Raw genomic sequence first — 22,173 nt, 5'->3', positions numbered from 1 at the left:
GGGGAGGGATCGCCGTTCCTCCACCCCCCCCACCCGTTAACGATGCTTACAATATTCAGCAGGAACACGGAGGCCAGGCTGGCATTCGGGAGGATGACAAAGGCCTCTGCAGATCCAAAGAGTGTGACCTCCACCCCAGTGGGCTGGAAGCGTAGCTCAGGTTCCTTTTGGGCAGCCAGGTGGAACTCCATGGGCATATTTGGAAAGCGCTCGTTCAGCTGCGGAGGGGAGAAAAGAGAGGCGATGCGATGGAACGGATGTTTCATTACGATTGGGGGGGCACGGGGAGAGATCAATATTTCTGGGTCTGGGGGTGCTTCCACATGAGAATTACTACGGGGTGGGTGTGTCTTGCTAAATGCAAGCTGGTTCTTTTAATGAGATTCAGAAGCAATACAAACACAAGCGAGTGAGAAGATGAAATATTTTATTCTAAACAGCAAGCATTATATACGTTACCAAGCAAGCAGTTTGATCTGCCACTGGGAAGCCCCCAAGATTTGGCGAAGTGACACACACACACCCCTCCGGTAACCTCAGGTGGCACGGCCCTGCGGCCATCAGTCCATGCATGAGGTTCTCAGAACTCTGCCCCCAAACCATCCGATTTATAGATACCGGTAGCTAACTTGTTAGCCTATGTGCCTTGCCCAACTAGCTAGTGCAGATTAGCTAGCCCCCTCTTCCAATACCGCACGTTCCTCCAAACAATGTCTAACATCAAAGAAGGTCAGAAGGTCCCCTGCATCATCACTTCCTTCCAACAAATTAAAGGCTGTTCTCAACCATCAAAGAGCAGAAAAAGAGATAGGGAGGGGAAGTAAACAGAGGCAGGAAGAAATGACCATGTCAGATCACCAAACTCCTCGAAATACAAATATCTTCCGGAAAAGTTTTCCCCAACAGCAGGGGGGGGAACAGACTTGGCTGGTTCACTCTGTGCACTGTGGGTCGGATCGCGTCTGCGCAGACACGATTTCCGGCACCTGCATCTGCGCAGACGCGATTTCCACCACAGCGGAAGCGAGTCCCCGCTCTGCGGTGTGCCAGTTCAGCGCAGCACACGGGGACTTGCCAAGTGGGTGGCTCGGTCCAGGGGCAGGGTGATGGGCCATTTAAACGATGCCCGTGGGCTGCTTGTGGCCCATGGGCCGCAGGTTGCTGACCCCCGCCCTACAAGGTGCACCTAGCACATGCAAATTTTCTGCAGCATCAACTTTGGCTGTGATTCCTGTGCTGCAGAGGGTTGGACTAAGAGACCCTTGGGATCCCCTCCAACTCTGCAATTCTATGATTCTATTACATAGAATTACATTTACTTCCTTGGGCTCCTTGATCACTGCAGATGGTGACAGCAGTCACGAAATTAAAAGACGCCTGCTTCTTGGGAGAAAAGCAATGACAAACCTAGACAGCATCTTAAAAAGCAGAGACATCACCTTGCCGACAAAGGTCCGTATAGTTAAAGCTATGGTTTTCCCAGTAGTGATGTATGGAAGTGAGAGCTGGACCATAAAGAAGGCTGATCGCTGAAGAATTGATGCTTTTGAATTGTGGTGCTGGAGGAGACTCTTGAGAGTCCCATGGACTGCTAGAAGATCAAACCTATCCATTCTGAAGGAAATCAGCCCCGAGTGCTCAGTGGAAGCACAGATCCTGAAGCTGAGGCTCCAATACTTTGGCCACCTCATGAGAAGAGAAGACTCCCTGGAAAAGACCCTGATGTTGGGAAAGATTGAGGGCACTAGGAGAAGGGGACGACAGAGGACGAGATGGTTGGACAGTGTTGTTGAAGCTACGAACATGAGTCTGACCAAACTGCGGGAGGCAGTGGAAGACAGGAGTGCCTGGCATGCTCTGGTCCATGGGGTCACGAAGAGTCGGACACGACTAAACGACTAAACAACAACAAATTACACAACAAACAAGACCTTTTTGTGACCCATCGCTCCAAAAGAAAGAATGCACCACAAGAGAAAAGATTTCACAAGAGGTTTTCAGTTTTGCATTTGGCTCTTGTGGCTGGGGGGGGGGGGGCAATCACATTTCCCTCTGTTCCTCCCCACCCTCGGCAATAATTTCCCCACCTTCACAAGACTAAACTCACCTCTGGTACAAATATCCCCACATTCTTGGTGTTCAGACGCAAAGGCAACGTTTTGGGGACCTGAAACGACAACACGTGTGAATGTTTGATTGGGGCAGCCCCAGTTTCCAGGCTGACTCATTGGATTTGTTCTCCGTAATCTTTGGAGATAAGGGACCATCCACACCTCTTCTTGCCCTGGGCCTAGAAAGGTTTTACACTTGTCTTGTGTTTTCTAGGTCCAAGTATGAGCGGTCTTGCCTTTGCCCCACAGTTCTCACTTAGATGAGGTGCTCTTTAGTGCTAAATTGGAACAAACAGCCATCCACGGAAAATCCAATTGCCATTTCTCCCGGAGAAGAGGCAGGGCAACCGGAGGTGCAATGGCAGAGCTACATTTTGGGGGACCTTTGGAACCAGCAACAAGGTCCGGGCAACCACTGCTACCATCTTCAGTGGGGTTGTTCCATGACAGATCACCACATTTAAAAAAACAAATTTAACCATACCACCTCTTATTTTGATTAAAATTTGATTAAAATTATCTCACATGTCATAGTCACTTGTGTGAATAAAAATTTTCTATGCCTTATTAGTTTCGAGTTATGGTAGGGGGAGTTAGAAGCTTCATTCGTTCCATAGTAGAGCCACACCTTCAGAGGTTTGGATCATCCCTAAGAGGACTTCAGGCAAGGATCCTGACATGTCCTGGTTTTCAGGTGTAAGCATGGCGTCAGGAGGGGAATTTAGCTGGATTGGCAAAATGTCAGCAAAAACCCAGGTGTATGGCAATGCGACGAAAAAAAGCACCGGAAACAGCTCCTAAAGCTTAAAATCACCATTTTGGGGGAATTTGAGCTTGTTCCCCCAAAAAGCTGGTTTCCTAAAAGAAGTGCACAAATTTTTGTGGGAGTCAATAATTTTACTTTTTGAAAGATGGCAACCCTATGGCAAGCCGAGACCCATCAGACCCTGAGAAGTTGCCTCTTTCCAAGTCAGGACATCACTCCATCTAGCTCAGCATTAATAATTATAATCAGAATTTAATTTACGGAGCGCTAAAAATGAAGCATCTCAAAGAGCTTTCACAATGCAAAAAACCCCCATATATTAAACAATGCGAGAGAGTATACTTTTACCTTTTACCCTGCATCTCTCTCTCTCTCTCTGCGTGTGTGTGTGTGTGTCTGATTGTCTACAATAATAGCAGCTCTCCAAGCAGGGCTGTAGGAAGGGAGTAGGGGGGGGGGCTGTCCACCCCAGGTGTCATTCCTGAGGGGGGGTGACAAAATCCTCCTGGGCAGATCGCCATGTTGCCCCCTGGGCACCAATTAACGCACCAATCACCCCCTGGGTGCCTATCATCGTGCCAGTCACCCCCCATGGGCACTGATTGCTGAAGTCGATTGCCTCCCTAGGATGCTTGCCGCTCGCTGCGGGCAGCACCTCCCTGGGATGCTCGCCCTGCCCCTGCTCGCTCCGCCCCCCCCCCCAGGCAGCTAGCCCTGCCCCGGGTGCACAGCATGTGCGCCTCTCCGGGTGCCGGAGCAGCTAGCTCCGCCTCTGTCTCCAATGATTTGTGTTGGGGTCTTTTCAGCCTCATAGCCTGTCAACTGGTGATGCCAGGATTGAAACCTGGGACCATGTACCTGCGCATGATGGCCTTGATGGGCCGTGTGCACACCCACACATCCTTACCATAGCATCTGTGTAGTTCACCCTGAGCGCCCCTGCCGTGTAGTACACAAAGGCAGCTGAGTTGGCGACGAGTTCAGAGATGCCCAGGAGGACCATGGAGTCTGACTGGTTGGGTAAGAGGAAGGGGGCAGGCTGGAAGGGGCCGCCGTGGAGGGTCTTTCCCACCGTGAAGAACTGACCCTAGGAGAGAAGAGGAGGGAAGATGGTCAACTTGTGGAGGGCGCTCCACAGCGAGATTGCCGCAGCTATTCAATCTCATAGTGCTACAAAGCTCTACCTACTTTGGGATCAGGCTTCACCAGAAGGCTGAGATGGAGAGGTTTGAAAAAAGGCTTCACAGATCCACAGACAACCCGAAATTATCGGCCAGTTCCTTACTCCCTCCATCTCCCCAAGGTTATCATTACCTTCAGGTCCACATTGCATCGATCCACATCAATCACGGGCCTTTCCACCAAGGAATAGTCTATCCCTGCAATGGGGTCCAACTGGACTGAGACTGGAAAAGGAGACGGAGAAAGCCAATGTTTAGCAAGGTGCAGACCAGTGTGCCAAAAATTATTCCCAGAGGGGTGATGAGCTGGTACGGTAGCTCCAGGCAAACAAGATGCTTACCATTCATGGTTTTCAGGATTTCCGCAATCTTGCCGATTCCTTTCTTGACCTCCGAACACAGCTGGAAGGGGAAAAAGCCCAGAACATTCAGTGAATGTCACCTAGAGTTCTTTTCTCATCACAAATGGAGAGGGAAAATTGGCACCAGCTGAAGGTGGGTCAGCATTGCGCACTTAGGAAGGTAGGAAGTGAGTCCGACCATTGCTGTATCCAGCTGAGTACTGTCTACACTAACTGTAGAATTTCAAACAGGTGGGGATCTCCCCCATGCCTACCCGGGGATACACCGGGGATTGAACCTGTAGTAGGCTAACCTTCTGCATGAAGAGCAGATGCTCTACCGTGGACTATCTTGCCAGAGTGGTGAATGCTCTGGTTATCTCCTGCCTGGACTACTGCAATGCACTCTATGTGGGGCTACCTTTAGAGGTGGCCGGAAACTGCAATTAATCCAGAATGCGGCAACTAGGCTGGTGACTGGGAGTGGCCACCGAGACCATATAACACCGGTCCTGAAAGAGCTACATTGGCTCCCAGTATGTTTCTGAGCACAATTCAAAGTGTTGGTCCTGACCTTTAAAGCCCTAAACAGCCTCAGCCCTGTATACCTGAAGGAGCGTCTCCACCCCCATTGTCCAGCCCGGACACTGAGGTCCACCGCTGAGGGCCTTCTGGCGGTTCCCTCCGTGTGAGAAGTGAGGTTACAGGGAACCAGGCAGAGGGCCTTCTCGGTAGTGGTGCCTGCCCTGTGGAACACCCTCCCAGCAGATGTCAAGGCAATAAGCAACTATTATACTTATAAAAGACAAGTGAAGGCGGCCCTGTTTGTTGTTGTTGTTGTTGTTTAGTCGTTTAGTCGTGTCCGACTCTTCGTGACCCCATGGACCATAGCACGCCAGGCACTCCTGTCTTCCACTGCCTCCCGCAGTTTGGTCAAACTCATGTTCGTAGCTTCGAGAACACTGTCCAACCATCTCGTCCTCTGTCGTCCCCTTCTCCTAGTGCCCTCAATCTTTCCCAACATCAGGGTCTTTTCCAAGGATTCTTCTCTTCTCATGAGGTGGCCAAAGTATTGGAGCCTCAGCTTCACGATCTGTCCTTCCAGTGAGCACTCAGGGCTGATTTCCTTCAGAATGGATAGGTTTGATCTTCTAGCAGTCCATGGGACTCTCAAGAGTCTCCTCCAGCACCATAATTCAAAAGCATCAATTCTTTGGCAATCAGCCTTCTTTATGGTCCAGCTCTCACTTCCATACATCACTACTGGGAAAACCATAGCTTTAACTATACGGACCTTTGTCGGCAAGGTGATGTCTCTGCTTTTTAAGATGCTGTCTAGGTTTGTCATTGCTTTTCTCCCAAGAAGCAGGCGTCTTTTAATTTCGTGACTGCTGTCACCATCTGCAGTGATCAAGGAGCCCAAGAAAGTAAAATCTCTCAGTGCCTCCATTTCTTCCCCTTCTATTTGCCAGGAGGTGATGGGACCAGTGGCCATGATCTTGGTTTTTTTGATGTTGAGCTTCAGACCATATTTTGCGCTCTCCTCTTTCACCCTCATTAAAAGGTTCTTTAATTCCTCCTCGCTTTCTGCCATCAAGGTTGTGTCATCTGCATATCTGAGGTTGTTGATATTTCTTCCGGCAATCTTAATTCCGGCTTGGGATTCATCTAGTCCAGCCTTTCGCATGATGAATTCTGCATATAAGTTAAATAAGCAGGGAGACAATATACAACCTTGTCGTACTCCTTTCCCAATTTTGAACCAATCAGTTGTTCCATATCCAGTTCTAACTGTAGCTTCTTGTCCCACATAGAGATTTCTCAGGAGACAGATGAGGTGATCAGGCACTCCCATTTCTTTAAGAACTTGCCATAGTTTGCTGTGCTCGACATAGTCAAAGGCTTTTGCATAGTCAATGAAGCAGAAGTAGACGTTTTTCTGGAACTCTCTAGCTTTCTCCATAATCCAGCGCATGTTTGCTATTTGGTCTCTGGTTCCTCTGCCCTTTCGAAATCCAGCTTGCACTTCTGGGAGTTCTCGATCCACATACTGCCTAAGCCTGCCTTGTCGAATTTTAAGCATAACCTTGCTAGCGTGTGAAATGAGCGCAATTGTGCGGTAGTTGGAGCATTCTTTGGCACTGCCCTTCTTTGGAATTGGGATGTAGACTGATCTTCTCCAATCCTCTGGCCATTGCTGAGTTTTCCAAACTTGCTGGCATATTGGATGTAGCACCTTAACAGCATCATCTTTTAAAATTTTAAATAGTTCAGCTGGAATATCATCACTTCCACTGGCCTTGTTATTAGCAGTGCTTTCTAAGGCCCATTTGACTTCACTCTCCAAGATGTCTGGCTCAAGGTCAGCAACCACACTACCTGGGGTGTACGAGACCTCCATATCTTTCTGGTATAATTCCTCTGTGTATTCTTGCCACCTCTTCTTGATGTCTTCTGCTTCTGTTAGGTCCTTACCACTTTTGTCCTTGATTATGGTAATCTTTGTACGAAATGTTCCTTTCATATCTCCAATTTTCTTGAACAGATCTCTGGTTTTCCCCATTCTATTGTTTTCCTCTATTTCTTTGCATTGCTCATTTAAGAAGACCCTCTTGTCTCTCCTTGCTGTTTTTTGGAAATCTGCATTCAGTTTCCTGTATCTTTCCCTATCTCCCTTGCATTTTGCTTGCCTCCTCTCCTCCGCTATTTGTAAGGCCTCGTTGGATAGCCATTTTGCTTTCTTGCATTTCCTTTTCCTTGGGATGGTTTTCGTTGCTGCCTCCTGTATAATGTTACGAGCCTCCATCCATAGTTCTTCAGGCACTCTGTCCACCAAATCTAAATCCTTAAACCTGTTCCTCACTTCCACTGTGTATTCATAAGGGATTTGATTTAGATTGTATCTTACTGGCCCAGTGGTTTTTCCTACTTTCTTCAGTTTAAGCTGGAATTTTGCTATAAGAAGCTGATGATCTGAGTTACAGTCAGCTCCAGGTCTTGTTTTTGCTGACTGTATAGAGCTTCTCCATCTTTGGCTGCAGAGAATATAATCAATCTGATTTCGATGCTGCCCATTTGGTGATATCCATGTGTAGAGTCGTCTCTTGTGTTGTTGGAAGAGAGTGTTTGTGATGACCAGCTTGTTCTCTTGACAGAACTCTATTAGCCTTTGCCCTGCTTCATTTTGAACTCCAAGGCCAAACTTGCCAGTTGTTCCTTTTATCTCTTGATTCCCTACTTTAGCATTCCAATCCCCTGTAATGAGAAGAACATCCTTCTTTGGTGTCATTTCTAGAAGTTGTTGTAGGTCTTCATAGAATTGGTCAATTTCACTTTCTTCAGCACCGGTAGTTGGTGCATAAACTTGGATTACTGTGATGTTAAAAGGTCTGCCTTGGATTCGTATCGAGATCATTCTGTCATTTTTGAGATTGCATCCCATTACAGCTTTTGCCACTCTTTTGTTGACTATGAGGGCCACTCCATTTCTTCTACCGGATTCTTGCCCACAGTAGTAGATATGATAGTCACCCGAACTGAATTCGCCCATTCCCTTCCATTTTAGTTCACTGATGCCCAGGATGTCGATATTTATTCTTGTCATCTCATTTTTGACCACATCCAGCTTACCTCCACTCATGGTTCTTACATTCCAGGTTCCTATGCAATATTTTTCTTTACAGCATCGGACTTTCCTTTCGCTTCCAGGCATATCCGCAACTGAGCGTCCTTTCGGCTTTGGCCCAGCCGCTTCATCAGCTCTGAATCTACTTGTACTTGTCCTCCGCTCTTCCTCAGTAGCATGTTGGACGCCTTCCGACCTGAGGGGCTCATCTTCCAGCGTCATAACTTTTATATGCCTGTTGTCTTTGTCCATGGAGTTTTCTTGGCAGGGATACTGGAGTGGCTTGCCAGTTCCTTCTCCAGGTGGATCACGTTTAGTCAAAACTCTCCACTATGACCTGTCCATCTTGGGTGGCCCTGCATGGCATAGCTCATAGCTTCTCTGAGTTATTCAAGCCCCTTCACCACGACAAGGCATTGATCCATGAAGGGGCGGCCCTGTTTAGGGAAGTTTTAAATTTTTGATGCTGTATTGTGTTTTTAATATTTGATTGGGAGCCGCCCAGAGTGGCTGGGGAAACCTAGACAGATGGGTGGGGTATAATAAATTTATTATTATTATTATTATTATTATTATTATTATTATTATTATTAATTCCGCTCTGGGACTAGGTAATTGCTCCACCACAAACGTATGCATTTAATGCTGGGGGCAAAGGCTTCTGTGGCTCTCCCAGATGTTGAGAGACTGCAACTCCCATCAGCCCCTGCAGCCAGCATGGCCAATGCTCAGGGATGATGGGTGTTGTAGTCTGCACTGGGCCACAGTTTCCCTGTCCCTGATTTAAAGTACCAGGACTTCACATGCATGGCAGGGCAGGGCCAGGCAGGGCAATGGAGACGGGCAGCAGTAATAAGTTCCAGCTTTTGTTCTTCACCTTAGAAGTTCAAAAATCTTACTTGTTGATTGACTTCTGATTTCAGCATGTCCTTAAGAGCAGACGCTGCAATGTTGTACAGCCAGCTGTGGGAGAAAGAAGGAGCAAATGTCCATGGGATTAGGGGCACACGCTCCATCCCATATGATGGCTAATCTAACATTGTTGTTCTTCCAACCTAGAGGAGGGGTTTTGCAGTGGCCTCAAGCAAGAGAGATGCCCCTTCTCTGTGGGACATCGCCCAAGCTTTGGGTAGGGAAGAGAGATTAGATTTTGGTTTATGATCCTCATGCTTTACTGTCTGAGTTACTCCAACAGTGACAATGTGCTACTTTAAACCACATGAGGGCACTGTTTGTTTAGCAATATAGCTAGCAATTGTTTGTAGCCTCTCTTTTTAAGCTAACTCCACCTCTAAAAGCTGATCCATTTTCTCTCTTTTCATCTCTATCCTGTAAATAGTTCCTACTAAGATAAATCTGCTCCTGCATGAATAAAGCCTTTGAACTCCAGAAACTGTAAGTGACCATTTCAGTGTAACTTTCCCAAGTTACAAGCTCTTTTTTTTTAAAAAAAAATGGTCCATTGGCTCTCTAAAGTTTCAAGCAGATGTCTTAGTTTCCCACCCCTACCTGGAGATGCTGGGGACTGAACCTGGGACCTTCTACATGCAAAGCAGGTGCTCTCTCACTGAGCTATAGTCCTTTGCCTCTCAGTGTCTAGGAAAAGAAGGAATTAGAGGTACCTGGTTCCCCCGTAGAATGTCAACCTGAAGTCCCCCATGGCAGAACGGCAGCTTTCATACCACACCCGAAGCCGTCCTTCATCGCCCCTGTCCACTCCCATGACCATAGAGATGGTGAGCCGGTCGATGCTGATGTCAATAGTGCCACTGTCATCTCTGTAGGGGAAAGATGCAGTCATTGCATCAGAACGAGGCAAGGAGAGCAGTGATGGTGTACAGCCAGGACAGCCTCTTGAAGATGGGATGGAGAAACTGAAAGGGTGTCTGAGCTGGCTCTGTTCCGCAGGTAGATGGAGCACAATGCCCAGCCAGAAAGCCCGCGAGAGCCATGGCTTCTTCCATCAGAGGGAAGTGATGTGTGTCTGATGTGAAGGAAAAGATGGTCACCTCTTCCATATCCAGGTAGAGACGTTGACTGGATCAGCAACTGAATCTTTATTCAGCCAGGACAGTTGCAAACACACAAAAGCACACAGCTTTCCCCCTAAAGAATCCTGGGAAATGTAGTTTGCACCTCACAGAGTTACAGTTCCCAGAACTAAGAAATACTGTAATACTAAGGATGAGAGTTACAAATTGCAATCTAAATAAGAATATTAAAAAATGACGATCACTGGGGGAGGGAAGTCACATAATGTTCGGTTTTTTGTGTTCGTATTTATGTATTGTCAGTATTTGAGTTGGTGTAATTGTGTGGTTTTCTCGGTGCTGATGTATGGAAGTGAGAGCTGGACCATTAAGAAGGCTGATTGGCGAAGAATTGATGCTTTTGAACTATGGTGCTGGAGGAGACTCTTGAGAGTCCCATGGACTGCAAGAAGATCAAACCTATTCCTACTGAAGGAAATCAGCCCTGAGTGCTCACTGGAAGGACAGATCGTGAAGCTGAGGCTCCAATACTTTGGCCACCTCATGAGAAGAGAAGAATCCTTGGAAAAGACCCTGATGTTGGGAAAGATTGAGGGCACTAGGAGAAGCGGACGACAGAGGACGAGATGGTTGGACCGTGTTCTCGAAGCTACGAACATGAGTTTGACCAAACTGAGGGAGGCTGTGCAAGACAGGAGTGCCTGGCGTGCTCTGGTCCATGGGGTCACGAAGAGTCGGACACGACTAAATGACTAAACAACAACAGTAAATCTATAAGAAGCCTGATGTGGAGAAGACAATTGGGGTTGCACAATTCACATAGGTCTGGCTCCAGGCCAAGACAGGAAGCGCACTGAGAAGGGAAGGGTGTCTAACAGAGAAAGACCTGCCTGGGTTCCCTGTCTTCAGACACAAGCCTGCAGCATAATGCACCGTGCCATGTGCTCGCCAACACTTTGCACATTAGCCAAGCAGAGAAAAGCAGGGCTGCCAACTCCCCTTCTCCCCCACACCAGCCCGAAGGAGTTCCCCCAAAAAATCCTGCCAGTGGAAGACAAGAGTGCCTGGCATGCTCTGGTCCATGGGGTCACGAAGAGTTGGACATGACTAAACGACTAAACAACAACAACAACAACAATTGTGTGGTTGTATGTGCATTGTAAATAATAAAATACTTTATTATTTTTTTTAAAAAAACACCAGTTCCCAGAATCCTTAAACTACAGTTCCCAGGATTGTTTGCAGGGAGGGGCCATGTGTTTTGAGCATACAGTTGTGATGAAGCCCCAACAGCGACAGCAGGCAGCCAAAGCTCTCCCTCCTCCCATCTCCACTGCTTGGAAGTCGAAAGCAGCTCCATGACAGCAGGCAGTTCTTACCCTAAAAAGGATGCCAACTTCCAGTTACCGCTCATCAAGACTTTGGCATCTTGGACGGAGAGGTTGACACCCGTCCCAGGAGCAAACTCGGCGCCTGCCTGGTTCACCTGGAATTCGGTGACCTGGATCCTAAAAAGTGGAACAGAGAGACACTTGAAGGAGGGTTCCCCTCCTGCTGAACACTTCCTTGGGGTGGTATGGGCAGGGGCAGAGGAGGGGGCAGTGGGGGCGGTCTGCCCCGTGTGTCATCACTGAAGGGGGTGACATTCGGTGTGCTGCCTGCCCGTGACTCCCCAGCCTACCCTGAGCCCTCAGGGGAAGGGATGGAGCTATGCTGCCTTGCCGGTGGCCTTCCCCCCTTCCCCCTTCATTTTGACAGCTTGGGGGAGGCTTGGGAGTCATGGGCGGGCAGTGCGCCATTGCCCCCCACTCCTGGGCAGCTTCCTGGGGGGGGGAGCCTCCCCTGAACTGTCAACAGAAGAGGGAAGGGAGGAAGGCTGCTGGCAAAACGATGCAGCTCCACACACCCCAAAAGCAGCCAGCCATGGGCGTCTCGCTCTGCCCCCATGGGCGTCTCGCCCCCTGGAACACTCAGCCCGCCCCCTGGGAAGCTCACCCCGGCCCCATGGCCTCGCCTCCAGGTGCACAGCTAGCTCTGCTTCTGGGTATGGGCAAAGGAACACAGACAGCTGCTCTATACCAAAGCCAGACTTGGTATTCTGCCTGAAGATCACAGGGTAGTTCACAACATAAAAATACAAAATGAAAACACATAATAGTCTACAGCAGGCATCCCCAAACTGCGGCCCTCCAGATGTTTTGGCCTACAACTCCCATGAGCCCTAGCTAACAGGACCTGTGGTCAGGGATGATGGGAATTGTAGTCCAAAACATCTGGAGGGCCAAAGTTTGGGGATGCCTGGTCTACAGGATAGCTCAGATGGTTACAGCATGGTGCTGATAATGCCAAGGCTGCAGGTTTGATTCCCCATATGGGACAGCTGCATATTCCTGCATTGCAGGGGGTTGGACTAGATGATCCTCAGGTTCCCACCCAGCTCTACAATTCTATGATTCTATGATAATAAAGCAAAAGCAGCTCTCCAGGGTTTCAGGCAGGGGTCTCACTCAGTCCTCCTTGGTAATGCTGCCTAAATAATAATAATAATAATAATACTGTAATAATTATAATAAATTATTTATATGCCGCCCATCTGACTGGGTTGCCCCAGGCGCTCTGAGGTTTAACCCAGGAGCTTCTGCATGCAAAGCATATCTTTTACCCCAGAGGGACAGCCTTTCCCCATGGGGGCAAGGCACTGGGATCAGAGGGGGTGTCTAGATGTCTTTTGGGTTCCCCTCCAGCCACCCCAACTCAGGATTTATTGTTTTATCTTCTAGTGAGCTGCCTGTGGCCAACCAAATCCAGCTCTGATAGGGAAGACAATGAAGAGGAGTTGGGGGTGAAGGCTGCATTTAGGGGCACTCTGGTGGTCCGGAGCCAAGAGGAGGGGATGTGGGGAGCCACACTCTCTCGCTTACCCAGATACAGAATACTGCACTTTCCCAGCAAGCGGGACAGTGTAAGAACCATTTATGTTGTGGAACGTTTCCTTCTTCAGCTCTAACTTCAATATCTCGATTCCAAGTTCCTTTGCTGTAAAGAGGGGGAAAGGGGCAGAATCAGTGAGGTCTGCCTTCTTCCTCTCTCCCAATTAACCTCCGTCTCCAGTGCTCAGTGTTGGGAAGGAGGGCAGAGGAAGACTCTCCAGGACCCACCCTTCATGACATCACTAGGGGTCACCCTTGGATCTCAGGTTTGGGCCCTGAGATCTTAGGTTCTGGGGTGCTCCTGGGCCAACAACCCTGGGGTGGGGGTAGGTGAAGAATACCTTTGAGAAATAACTGCCCAAAATACATTTCATACATACAGATAAGCAAGCACCCCCCTTGCCCCACAGGAAAATCCAATGGTTCCCAAACTTTTTCTGGCCACTCCCCTCATCTTCAATGCCCCCCTACCCCAGTGCTTTTTTCTGGGGGGACGCATACCCCTAAACATTTTGTGAATCTTTGTACTTTTGTCTATTTCCTGTATTTATTTTCCCCAATTTGAACTATAAAATGGTGATTTTCTTGAGTCAAAATGAGAGTACCCCTAAACATTTATTTAGGGGGGAAAACTGCCCTACCCTATAAAAAACTTTTTTTCCAGAATAGCAATTTGCATGGCCCACTAAGGAAGATAATAGCGCAATAAACTTCAAAGCAGTAACAATTAATTGCACATTTATTCAATTAAAACTATTTAGTTTAATTAATTCGACAGAATGGATGAACTTGATTCCAGTGATAGCAGCTTTTAAAAGTCTGGCCGTCGTTTGCACCTCTGGCGGCCCCACCCCACCGCCTTGCCTCTGAGGGTCTCCCTAGGTAATCCTGCCCCCCACCTCCTCCTCTGGGAACCACTGCCTTAATGAAAACACTACATTTTTAAAAGTACTTTCTGCACCAACAAGTTCTCAATTTGAGCATTTCTGGGGCCAATTATGGAGGTTGCTGTGAAGTCACGCACCATAATTCAACCCCTTCTGGGTCACTTGGACCTTCAAGCCTCCATCCGCTCCCATGGCCGTCTGCACGCAAGAGGCCAAAAGAGCCAGAGAAATTGGCCAGAGCATTCTCTGTGGGCCCAAGGTGTGTGCGAAGGTCATCTGCGTTACCTGGAGGAGAAAGGAAAGAAAGGGCACTTAAAACTATGCTGTATGAGACATGCACCCGGTAGACCCAAAAATGTAGACCAAAAAATGTAGACCAAAAAATGAAAAGGATCTAGGAGTCTTGGTAGACCACAGACTTGACATGAGTCCGCAGTGTGATGCAGCAGCTAAAAAAGCCAATGCAGTTCTGGGCTGCATCAATAGGAGTATAACATCTAGAAGGATGTTGACAAGCTGGAAGGTGTGCAGAGGAGGGCGGCCAAGGTGATCAAGGGTCTGGAAAACAAGCCTTATGAGGAATGGTTGAGGGAGTTGGGAATGTTTAGCCTGGAAAAGAGGAGACTAAAAGGAAATAGGAGAGCCATCTTCAAATATCTTATGGGCTATCACCAGGAAGAAAGAGCATGCTTGTTCTCTCTTTTTCTGGAGGGTAGGACTCAAACCAATGGCTTCAAGTTGCAAGAAGGGAGATTCCGACTAAACATTTGGAAAAAACTTTCTGACAGCAAGAGCTCTTTGACAGTGGAACAGACACCCACGAGAGGTGGTGGATTCTCCTTCCTTGGAGATTTTAAAACAGAGGTTGGATGGCCAAGTGTTATGGATGCTTTAGCTGAGATTCCTGCATTGAAGGGGGTTGGACTGGATGACCCTTGGGGGTCCCTTCCAACTCTAAGATTCTATGATTAATTGGGATATGGATGAAAGTACAAGCTGCAGAGCCCTGCCAGAGAAGGATTCCCAGGGCTGGCTGATGCAAACCAGCTTGGCTGGCCTGGTGAAGAGTAAATCTGTTAACATGATAAAGGGGGTTGATGGGCCATCAGAGAGGAATCTTTTGGCCTGGGGAGACAGATGTTGCCAAGGTCATGGGGTGTGTGTTTGAAGCTACAGGAAAGAGTTTCTTTAGCAAGGTGTTCTGGGAAGAAGGAGGGGAGAGAAAAAGGAGAGATCCATTTTGGGCAGGCTGGCTGAAGGCAGGCTGGGAAACAGGCTTTTGATTCAAGTGTTGCACTGCAGTGTGGGGAGTAGTGACTAGTGGGGTGCCACAGGGTTCTGTCTTGGGCCCAGTCTTATTCAACATCTTTATCAATGACTTGGATGATGGGCTTGAGGGCATCCTGAGCAAGTTTGCAGACGACACCAAATTGGGAGCAGTGGCTAATACCCCAGAGGACAGGATCACACTTCAAAATGACCTTAACAGATTAGACAACTGGGCCAAAGCAAACAAGATGAATTTTAACAAGGAGAAATGTAAGCTACTACACTTGGGCAAAAAAAATGAAAGGCACAAATACAGGATGGGTGACACCTGGCTTGAGAGCAGTACATGTGAAAAGGATCTAGGAGTCTTGGTAGACCACAAACTTGACATGAGTCAGCAGTGTGATGCAGCAGCTAAAAAAGCCAATGCAATTCTGGGCTGCATCAATAGGAGTATAGCATCTAGATCTAGGGAAGTAATAGTACCACTGTATTCTGCTCTGGTCAGACCTCACCTGGAGTACTGTGTCCAGTTCTGGGCACCACAGTTCAAGAAGGATACTGACATATTGGAACGTGTCCAGAGGAGGGCAACCAAAATGGTGAAAGGCCTGGAAACGATGCCTTATGAGGAACGGCTTAGGGAGCTGGGTATGTTTAGCCTGGAGAAGAGAAGGTTAAGGGGTGATATGATAGCCATGTTCAAAATATATTAAATAATGCCATATAGAGGAGGGAGAAAAGTTCAAATATATGAAAGGATCTCATATGGAGGAGGGAGAAAGATTGTTTTCTGCTGCTCCAGAGAAGCGGACACGGAGCAATGGATTCAAACTACAAGAAAGAAGATTCCACCTAAACATTAGGAAGAACTTCCTGACAGTAGGAGCTGTTTGGCAGTGGAATTTGCTACCAAGGAGTGTGGTCCAGTCTCCTTCTTTGGAGGTCTTTAAGCAGAGGCTTGACAGGCATATGTCAAGAATGCTTTGATGGTGTTTCCTGCTTGGCAGGGGGTTGGACTGGATGGCCCTTGTGGTCTCTTCCAACTCTATGATTCTATGATTCAGTGTATCTAGGAGTTAGTGATCTAACACTGAGCCCTTCCTGCCTTTGTTCCTTCCCCCTCCCTCGCTCTTGTTAAGTTCTTTGATGGTGTGAGAACAGTCTTTGATGTCTTAATCAGTTGGGAGGAGGTGAAGACCCCCCCAACTGCGTTAATCACCTGTGGAGGATACCGTAGTTCCTTCTTTGATGTTGGAAATTGTTGTGGGAAAGTGAGGCGTTGGGAGAGGGTGGCTATCTATAAAACCAGATGGTTTGGACACAGTTTTTCAGAAGCTCCTACAAGGACTGTGCAAACTGAGGCTACCTGGGGGAGTCACTTCGCCGCTTCTTGAGGGCTTCCAAGTGGCAGATAGAAGTGCAGGCTTGGTATGTATATATTGCTTGCTGTTTAGAAATAAAATCTTCTTCTTCCCACTCACTTGTGTTTTGCATTGCTTCTGAGTCTCCTTTTAAAAGAACCACCTTGCATTTGGCAAGACAGATGCAAAGGAGCACAGCTCCACGAGAACTATCTCAAAGTACTGAATATTTTTGACGACACCAATGCAGATGCCGCAAAATACCCGTCCACACTTGTAAGAACTTGATCGTTTAGTGTGGCGGACCTGGAACTCCCTGCCTCTTGATCTGAAGCAGGCATCCTCACTGTATTATGTTCAGAGTCTTTCTCTGTGTCTGGGCCGGCTTTCCTAAACAAGTACCATATACACTCGAGTATAACCCTACCTTTTCAGCACCAAAAATGTGCTGAAAAAGCCACCCTCGGCTTATATTCAAGCCGAATATAAGGCAGGAGTGGGGAAAGGCACAGGACCGGGGGTTCGGAGAAGCGCTGCACTGCGACTCTCCGAACCCCCGTCCTATCTGGAGAAGAGAAGGTTAAGGGGTGATATGATAACCATGTTCAAATATATAAAAGGATGTCATATAAAGGAGGGAGAAAGGTTGTTTTCTGCTGCTCCAGAGAAGCGGACACGGAGCAACGGATTCAAACTACAAGAAAGAAAATTCCACCTAAACATTAGGAAGAACTTCCTGACAGTAAGAGCTGTTCGGCAGTGGAATTTGCTGCCAAGGAGTGTGGTGGAGTCTCCTTCTTTGGAGGCCTTTAAGCAGAGGCTTGACAGCCATCTGTCCGGAATGCTTTGATGGTGTTTCCTGCTTGGCAGGGGGTTGGACTGGATGGCCCTTGTGGTCTCTTCCAACTCTATGATTCTATGATTCTATGATTCTATGATTCTATGCCTGCTCTGTGCGAGACGGCGGGGAGCAAGAAGTGGCAAGGAAGGGATCCTTCCTCGCCACTTCTCCCCCCACCGGCCGCCGACAGCTGGGAAAGGCATAGGGTGGTATTTACAGGGCCATCCTAAGCATATCTAGCGCCCTGGTGCCGTGGTGCAAAGATCCCTCCAGCGCCCCCCCGCCCCGTTTTCCCCCCAGCGCAGCTGTCTGGCGGGCGCCGCAACGCAGCACCCCCCTGGCACCCTGAGCCACCCAGCCTTGCCGTAGGGCCGGCCCTGGGTGTTTATTTTTATTTTTGAAATTTACCAGTAGCTGCTGCATTTCCCACGCTCGGTTTATACTCGAGTCAATAAGTTTTCCCAGGGTTTTTTTTAGGTAAAATCAGGTGCCTCGGCTTATATTCGGGTCGGCTTATACTCGAGTTTATACGGTATGTTTTTCACAGGCACCAAAAGAGTACAGTGAAGGCATTGGATTGACGTCAACAGGCAGGGAGTTCCAAAGTGCAGCTGCCAGAATATCAAGTTCTTACAAATGCAGAATCGGGCCAATTCCGCATATTGAAGCAGTTGAGAGTTATGGGAAGGTGATCTCACAGGTATATTGGTCCCAAATTGTTAAGGCTTTATATACTAATGGCAACGCTTTGAATGTGGCTCAATAGCAAATCAGCAACCAGCACAGGTGCAATATGCGTTATATGAAACACGAGTATTATCGTGTTTCAGATTTGGGGGGGGACTCCCCCTAAACCCTAGAAATTAATAAATGGTAGGTTTTTGTATCAACAGAAGTATAGTGTCCAGATCAAGGGAAGTAATAGTACCACTCTATTCTGCCTTAGTCAGACCACACCTGGAATCCTGTGTCCAGTTCTGGGCGCCACAATTTAAGAAGGATGTTGACAAGCTGGAAGGTGTGCAGAGGAGGGCGGCCAAGGTGATCAAGGGTCTGGAAAACAAGCCTTATGAGGAATGGTTGAGGGAGTTGGGAATGTTTAGCCTGGAAAAGAGGAGACTAAAAGGAAATAGGAGAGCCGTCTTCAAATATCTTATGGGCTGTCACCAGGAAGAAAGAGCATGCTTGTTTTCTCTTTTTCTGAAGGGTAGGACTCAAACCAATGGCTTCAAGTTGCAAGAAGGGAGATTCCGACTAAACATTTGGAAAAAACTTTCTGACAGCAAGAGCTCTTTGACAGTGGAACAGACACCCACGAGAGGTGGTGGATTCTCCTTCCTTGGAGATTTTAAAACAGAGGTTGGATGGCCATCTGTCACGGATGCTTTAGCTGAGATTCCTGCATTGAAGGGGGTTGGACTGGATGACCCTTGGGGTCCCTTCCAACTCTAAGATTCTATGATTAATTGGGATATGGATGAAAGTACAAGCTGAAGAGCCCTGCCAGAGAAGGATTCCCAGGGCTGGCTGATGCAAACCAGCTTGGCTGGCCTGGTGAAGAGTAAATCTGTTAACATGATCATAGAATAGAATCATAGAATTGTAGAGTTGGAAGAGACCACAAGGGCCATCCAGTCCAACCCCCTGCCAAGCAGGAAACACCATCAAAGCATTCTTGACATATGCCTGGGGAATGGCTGGGGTGCGGAGCTACCGGTAGGAGAGGCGTAGGCTCCCTCTGCTGGAAAGCGTCTTCCAGCAGCAGGAATCATAGAAGCATAGAGTTGGAAGAGACCACAAGGGCCATCCAGTCCAACCCCCTGCCAAGCAGGAAACACCATCAAAGCATTCTTGACATATGCCTGTCAAGCCTCTGCTTAAAGACCCCCAAAGAAGGAGACTCCACCACACTCCTTGGTAGCAAATTCCACTGCCGAACCGCTCTTACTGTCAGGTAGTTCTTCCTAATGTTTAGGTGGAATCTTCTTTCTTGTTGTTTGAATCTATTGCTCCGTGTCCGCTTCTCTGGAGCAGCAGAAAACAACATTTCTCCCTCCTCTATATGACATCCTTTTATATATTTGAACATGGCTATCATATCACCCCTTAACCTTCTCTTCTCCAGGCTAAACATACCCAGCTCCCTAAGCCGTTCCTCATACGGCATCGTTTCCAGGCCTTCGCCCATTTTGGTTGCCCTCTTCTGGACACGTTCCAGCTTGTCAGTATCCTTCTTGAACTGTGGTGCCCAGAACTGGACACAGTACTCCAGGTGAGGTCTGACCAGAGCAGAATACAGTGGTACTATTACTTCCCTAGATCTAGATGCTATACTCCTATTGATGCAGCCCAGAATTGCATTGGCTTTTTTAGCTGCTGCATCACACTGCTGACTCATGTCAAGTTTGTGGTCTACCAAGACTCCTAGATCCTTTTCACATGTACTGCTCCCAAGCCAGGTGTCTCCCATCCTGTATTTGTGCCTTTCATTTTTTTTGCCCAAGTGTAGTACTTTACATTTCTCCTTGTTAAAATTCATCTTGTTTGATAAAGGGGGTTGATGGGCCATCAGAGAGGAATCTTTTGGCCTGGGGAGACAGATGTTGCCAAGGTCATGGGGTGTGTGTTTGAAGCTACAGGAAAGAGTTTCTTTAGCAAGGTGTTCTGGGAAGAAGGAGGGGAGAGAAAAAGGAGAGATCCATATTGGGCAGGCTGGCTGAAGGCAGGCTGGAAAACAGGTTTTTGATTCAAGTGTTGCACTGCAATGTGGGGCAAGCCCCTCTTGAAATGACCATGCTGTAAGATCTGACCTCCCTCCACGCAGTCTCCGCCATGTCTCGATTCTCCAAAGGAACCATAGCTGTCAAGTTTTCCCTTTTCTCGTGAGGAAGCCTATTCAGCATAAGGGAATTTCCCTTAAAAAGGGGAGAACCTGACAGCTATGCAAAGGAACGCAGACCCCATGTGAGTGCCAGGAACCCCCTGGGATCTTGCTACCATTTGGCAGAGAAAGGGGGAGGCACCCAACTTTTGTAACAATAGAAAGTGCTGCCTCCAAGTGAGGGAAAGCCTCATGGCAAATAGCCATCGATAGCCCTCTCCTCCAATCTTCCTAAAGCCATCTAGGTGGGTGGCCATTTTTGCCTCTTGGGGGAGCAAGTTCCATAGTTTAACGATGAGCTGTGCAAAGCTTGTTTTGCCCTTTATAAAAACCCAGCTGATATAGAAATCAGACAGCAGCTTCCCACACACATCTGAATGCGTAATCTAGTGATAAACCAGTAGCACCAGAAGCTGCAACCACAGAGGTATTGTAGAATCGGCACATTTACCTCCCCTGGAGTTGTTTAAAAACCCATGTGTTTTATTTTTTCCAAAGAGGAGTGAGAAAATCACTCCTTTAGAAGGCATGCAAAACACTTGCTCCCAGATGCATGGTGTGGTATTTATTTTAAAGGCAAACTCTACCACTTCAACCTCTCAAACCCCAAACCAGTTTCCCTTCTAAGTTACAACACCACAATATATATATATATATATATATATATATATATATATATATATATATATATATATATATTGGTTCTGTCTTTCAGAGCATTTACACTGCAAGGTGACATAAAGAGAGAATTGTTTGATTTGTTTTCAGAGCTACAGTTCCTTCCTGGAAATGCGATATCAGAACCTCTGATCATGTGCAAAGTGCCTCCCCAAAGTCTCTGTGAATCTGTGCCAACATGCTTATTTATTTTAATCAGAAAAATTATATACCCCTTGCTCAAACACACACACACACACACACACACACAGAGAGAGAGAGAGAGAGAGAGAGAGAGAGAGAGAGAGAGAGAGAATCCTCCAAGCGGTGTGCAATTTCAATTATATAAATATATAATCTGGCTAAAATACACAGACCAACAAAAAGCAAGGATGCAGAAAACCTTCACTGAAAACAGAGATAGCACATGCCTATTGTCCTCACAGAGACTTATTTTGCAGAGTGGTTTAACGGCCAATCTCTCTTCCCAGGGAACTCTGGGAACAGTCTCTCTGTGAAGGGAACTGAGGAGGCCCGACAATTCCCCGCACCCTTAGCAAACTACAGCTCCCAGAATTCTCTGGGGGAAGCCACGGCGCCTTAAAGTGGCATCATGGGTGGTTTAAAAGTTTGGTGCGAATGTGGCCTCAGCCAAGGAAAGGAGAAGGAGGAGAAGGGTTTGCACAGCAACGAGGGGGTCATGTCACCCCAAGATGACAGCAGCCTGGTCAGGCTCAAAATCAGAAGACAGGAGAGGACAGGGTGGGCAAGGGGAGAGAGAATTCTGCCGGCTGGTGGACTTGTAGCCAGAGGAGGAGGGATGAGTACCTGTCCGTGTTTCTGCAAAGCAGCTGCCTGATGTGTTGGAGTTCAGGGTGCCTTAGATGGAAGGAGCTCCAGCGCTTGATGCAGAAGGCAATGGTCCATCCACTCACTGCGGCTTCCTATTGCTACCCTGTTATGCCGCTGCAAAAATAACCAGCTACTTATATAGCCCCTTGGCCATTGTGCTTTGCAGGAGAGGGCACCCTGCAGATACCGTCTTATCAGGAGGTCTGCAGACACCGACCAGACAAGGCGCCACCTCTATCAACTGTCGAAGACTGCCCTTTTCCAGCAAGCCTTTTAAGGGACCACCTCTATCCCAGTGTCATCAGATTGAAGGTTGTTTTCTTGCACGTGGCGCTTCACCCGGAAGCTGCCGTTACGATGCAGAATGCTGCAGCACAATTGCTGACAGGGGTGAGACCCTGCCAGGTGGTACAGGTCTGCCCCAGCTGCTGATTTGTTACTAGGCAGAGTTCAAGGTGCCACTATTAGTATGAAAAG

The 22,173-nt window shown here is 47.8% G+C and overlaps 1 protein-coding gene across 1 annotated transcript in view; it reads right to left on the bottom strand.

Moving 5' to 3' along the window:
- The window catches only part of LOC118088861 (bactericidal permeability-increasing protein), a 47,349-nt gene that overhangs the window by 9,706 nt on the left and 15,470 nt on the right, over nt 1-22,173 (bottom strand). The window contains exons 2-11 of the mRNA XM_035123005.2: nt 13,970-14,117; nt 12,937-13,051; nt 11,395-11,523; nt 9,647-9,802; nt 8,924-8,987; nt 4,400-4,460; nt 4,192-4,283; nt 3,785-3,964; nt 2,108-2,167; nt 51-218 (exon numbers count right to left, since the gene is read on the bottom strand). Coding sequence (XP_034978896.2) covers nt 51-218; nt 2,108-2,167; nt 3,785-3,964; nt 4,192-4,283; nt 4,400-4,460; nt 8,924-8,987; nt 9,647-9,802; nt 11,395-11,523; nt 12,937-13,051; nt 13,970-14,108 — 1,164 coding nt within the window. The 5' untranslated portion in view covers nt 14,109-14,117. The remainder of the gene's footprint in view (nt 1-50; nt 219-2,107; nt 2,168-3,784; nt 3,965-4,191; nt 4,284-4,399; nt 4,461-8,923; nt 8,988-9,646; nt 9,803-11,394; nt 11,524-12,936; nt 13,052-13,969; nt 14,118-22,173) is intronic.

This window comes from Zootoca vivipara, chromosome 7 (assembly GCF_963506605.1).
Source record: "Zootoca vivipara chromosome 7, rZooViv1.1, whole genome shotgun sequence".
In the NCBI taxonomy this organism is placed as follows: Eukaryota; Metazoa; Chordata; class Lepidosauria; order Squamata; family Lacertidae; genus Zootoca; species Zootoca vivipara.
This window is presented reverse-complemented; position numbering and strand designations above follow the sequence as displayed.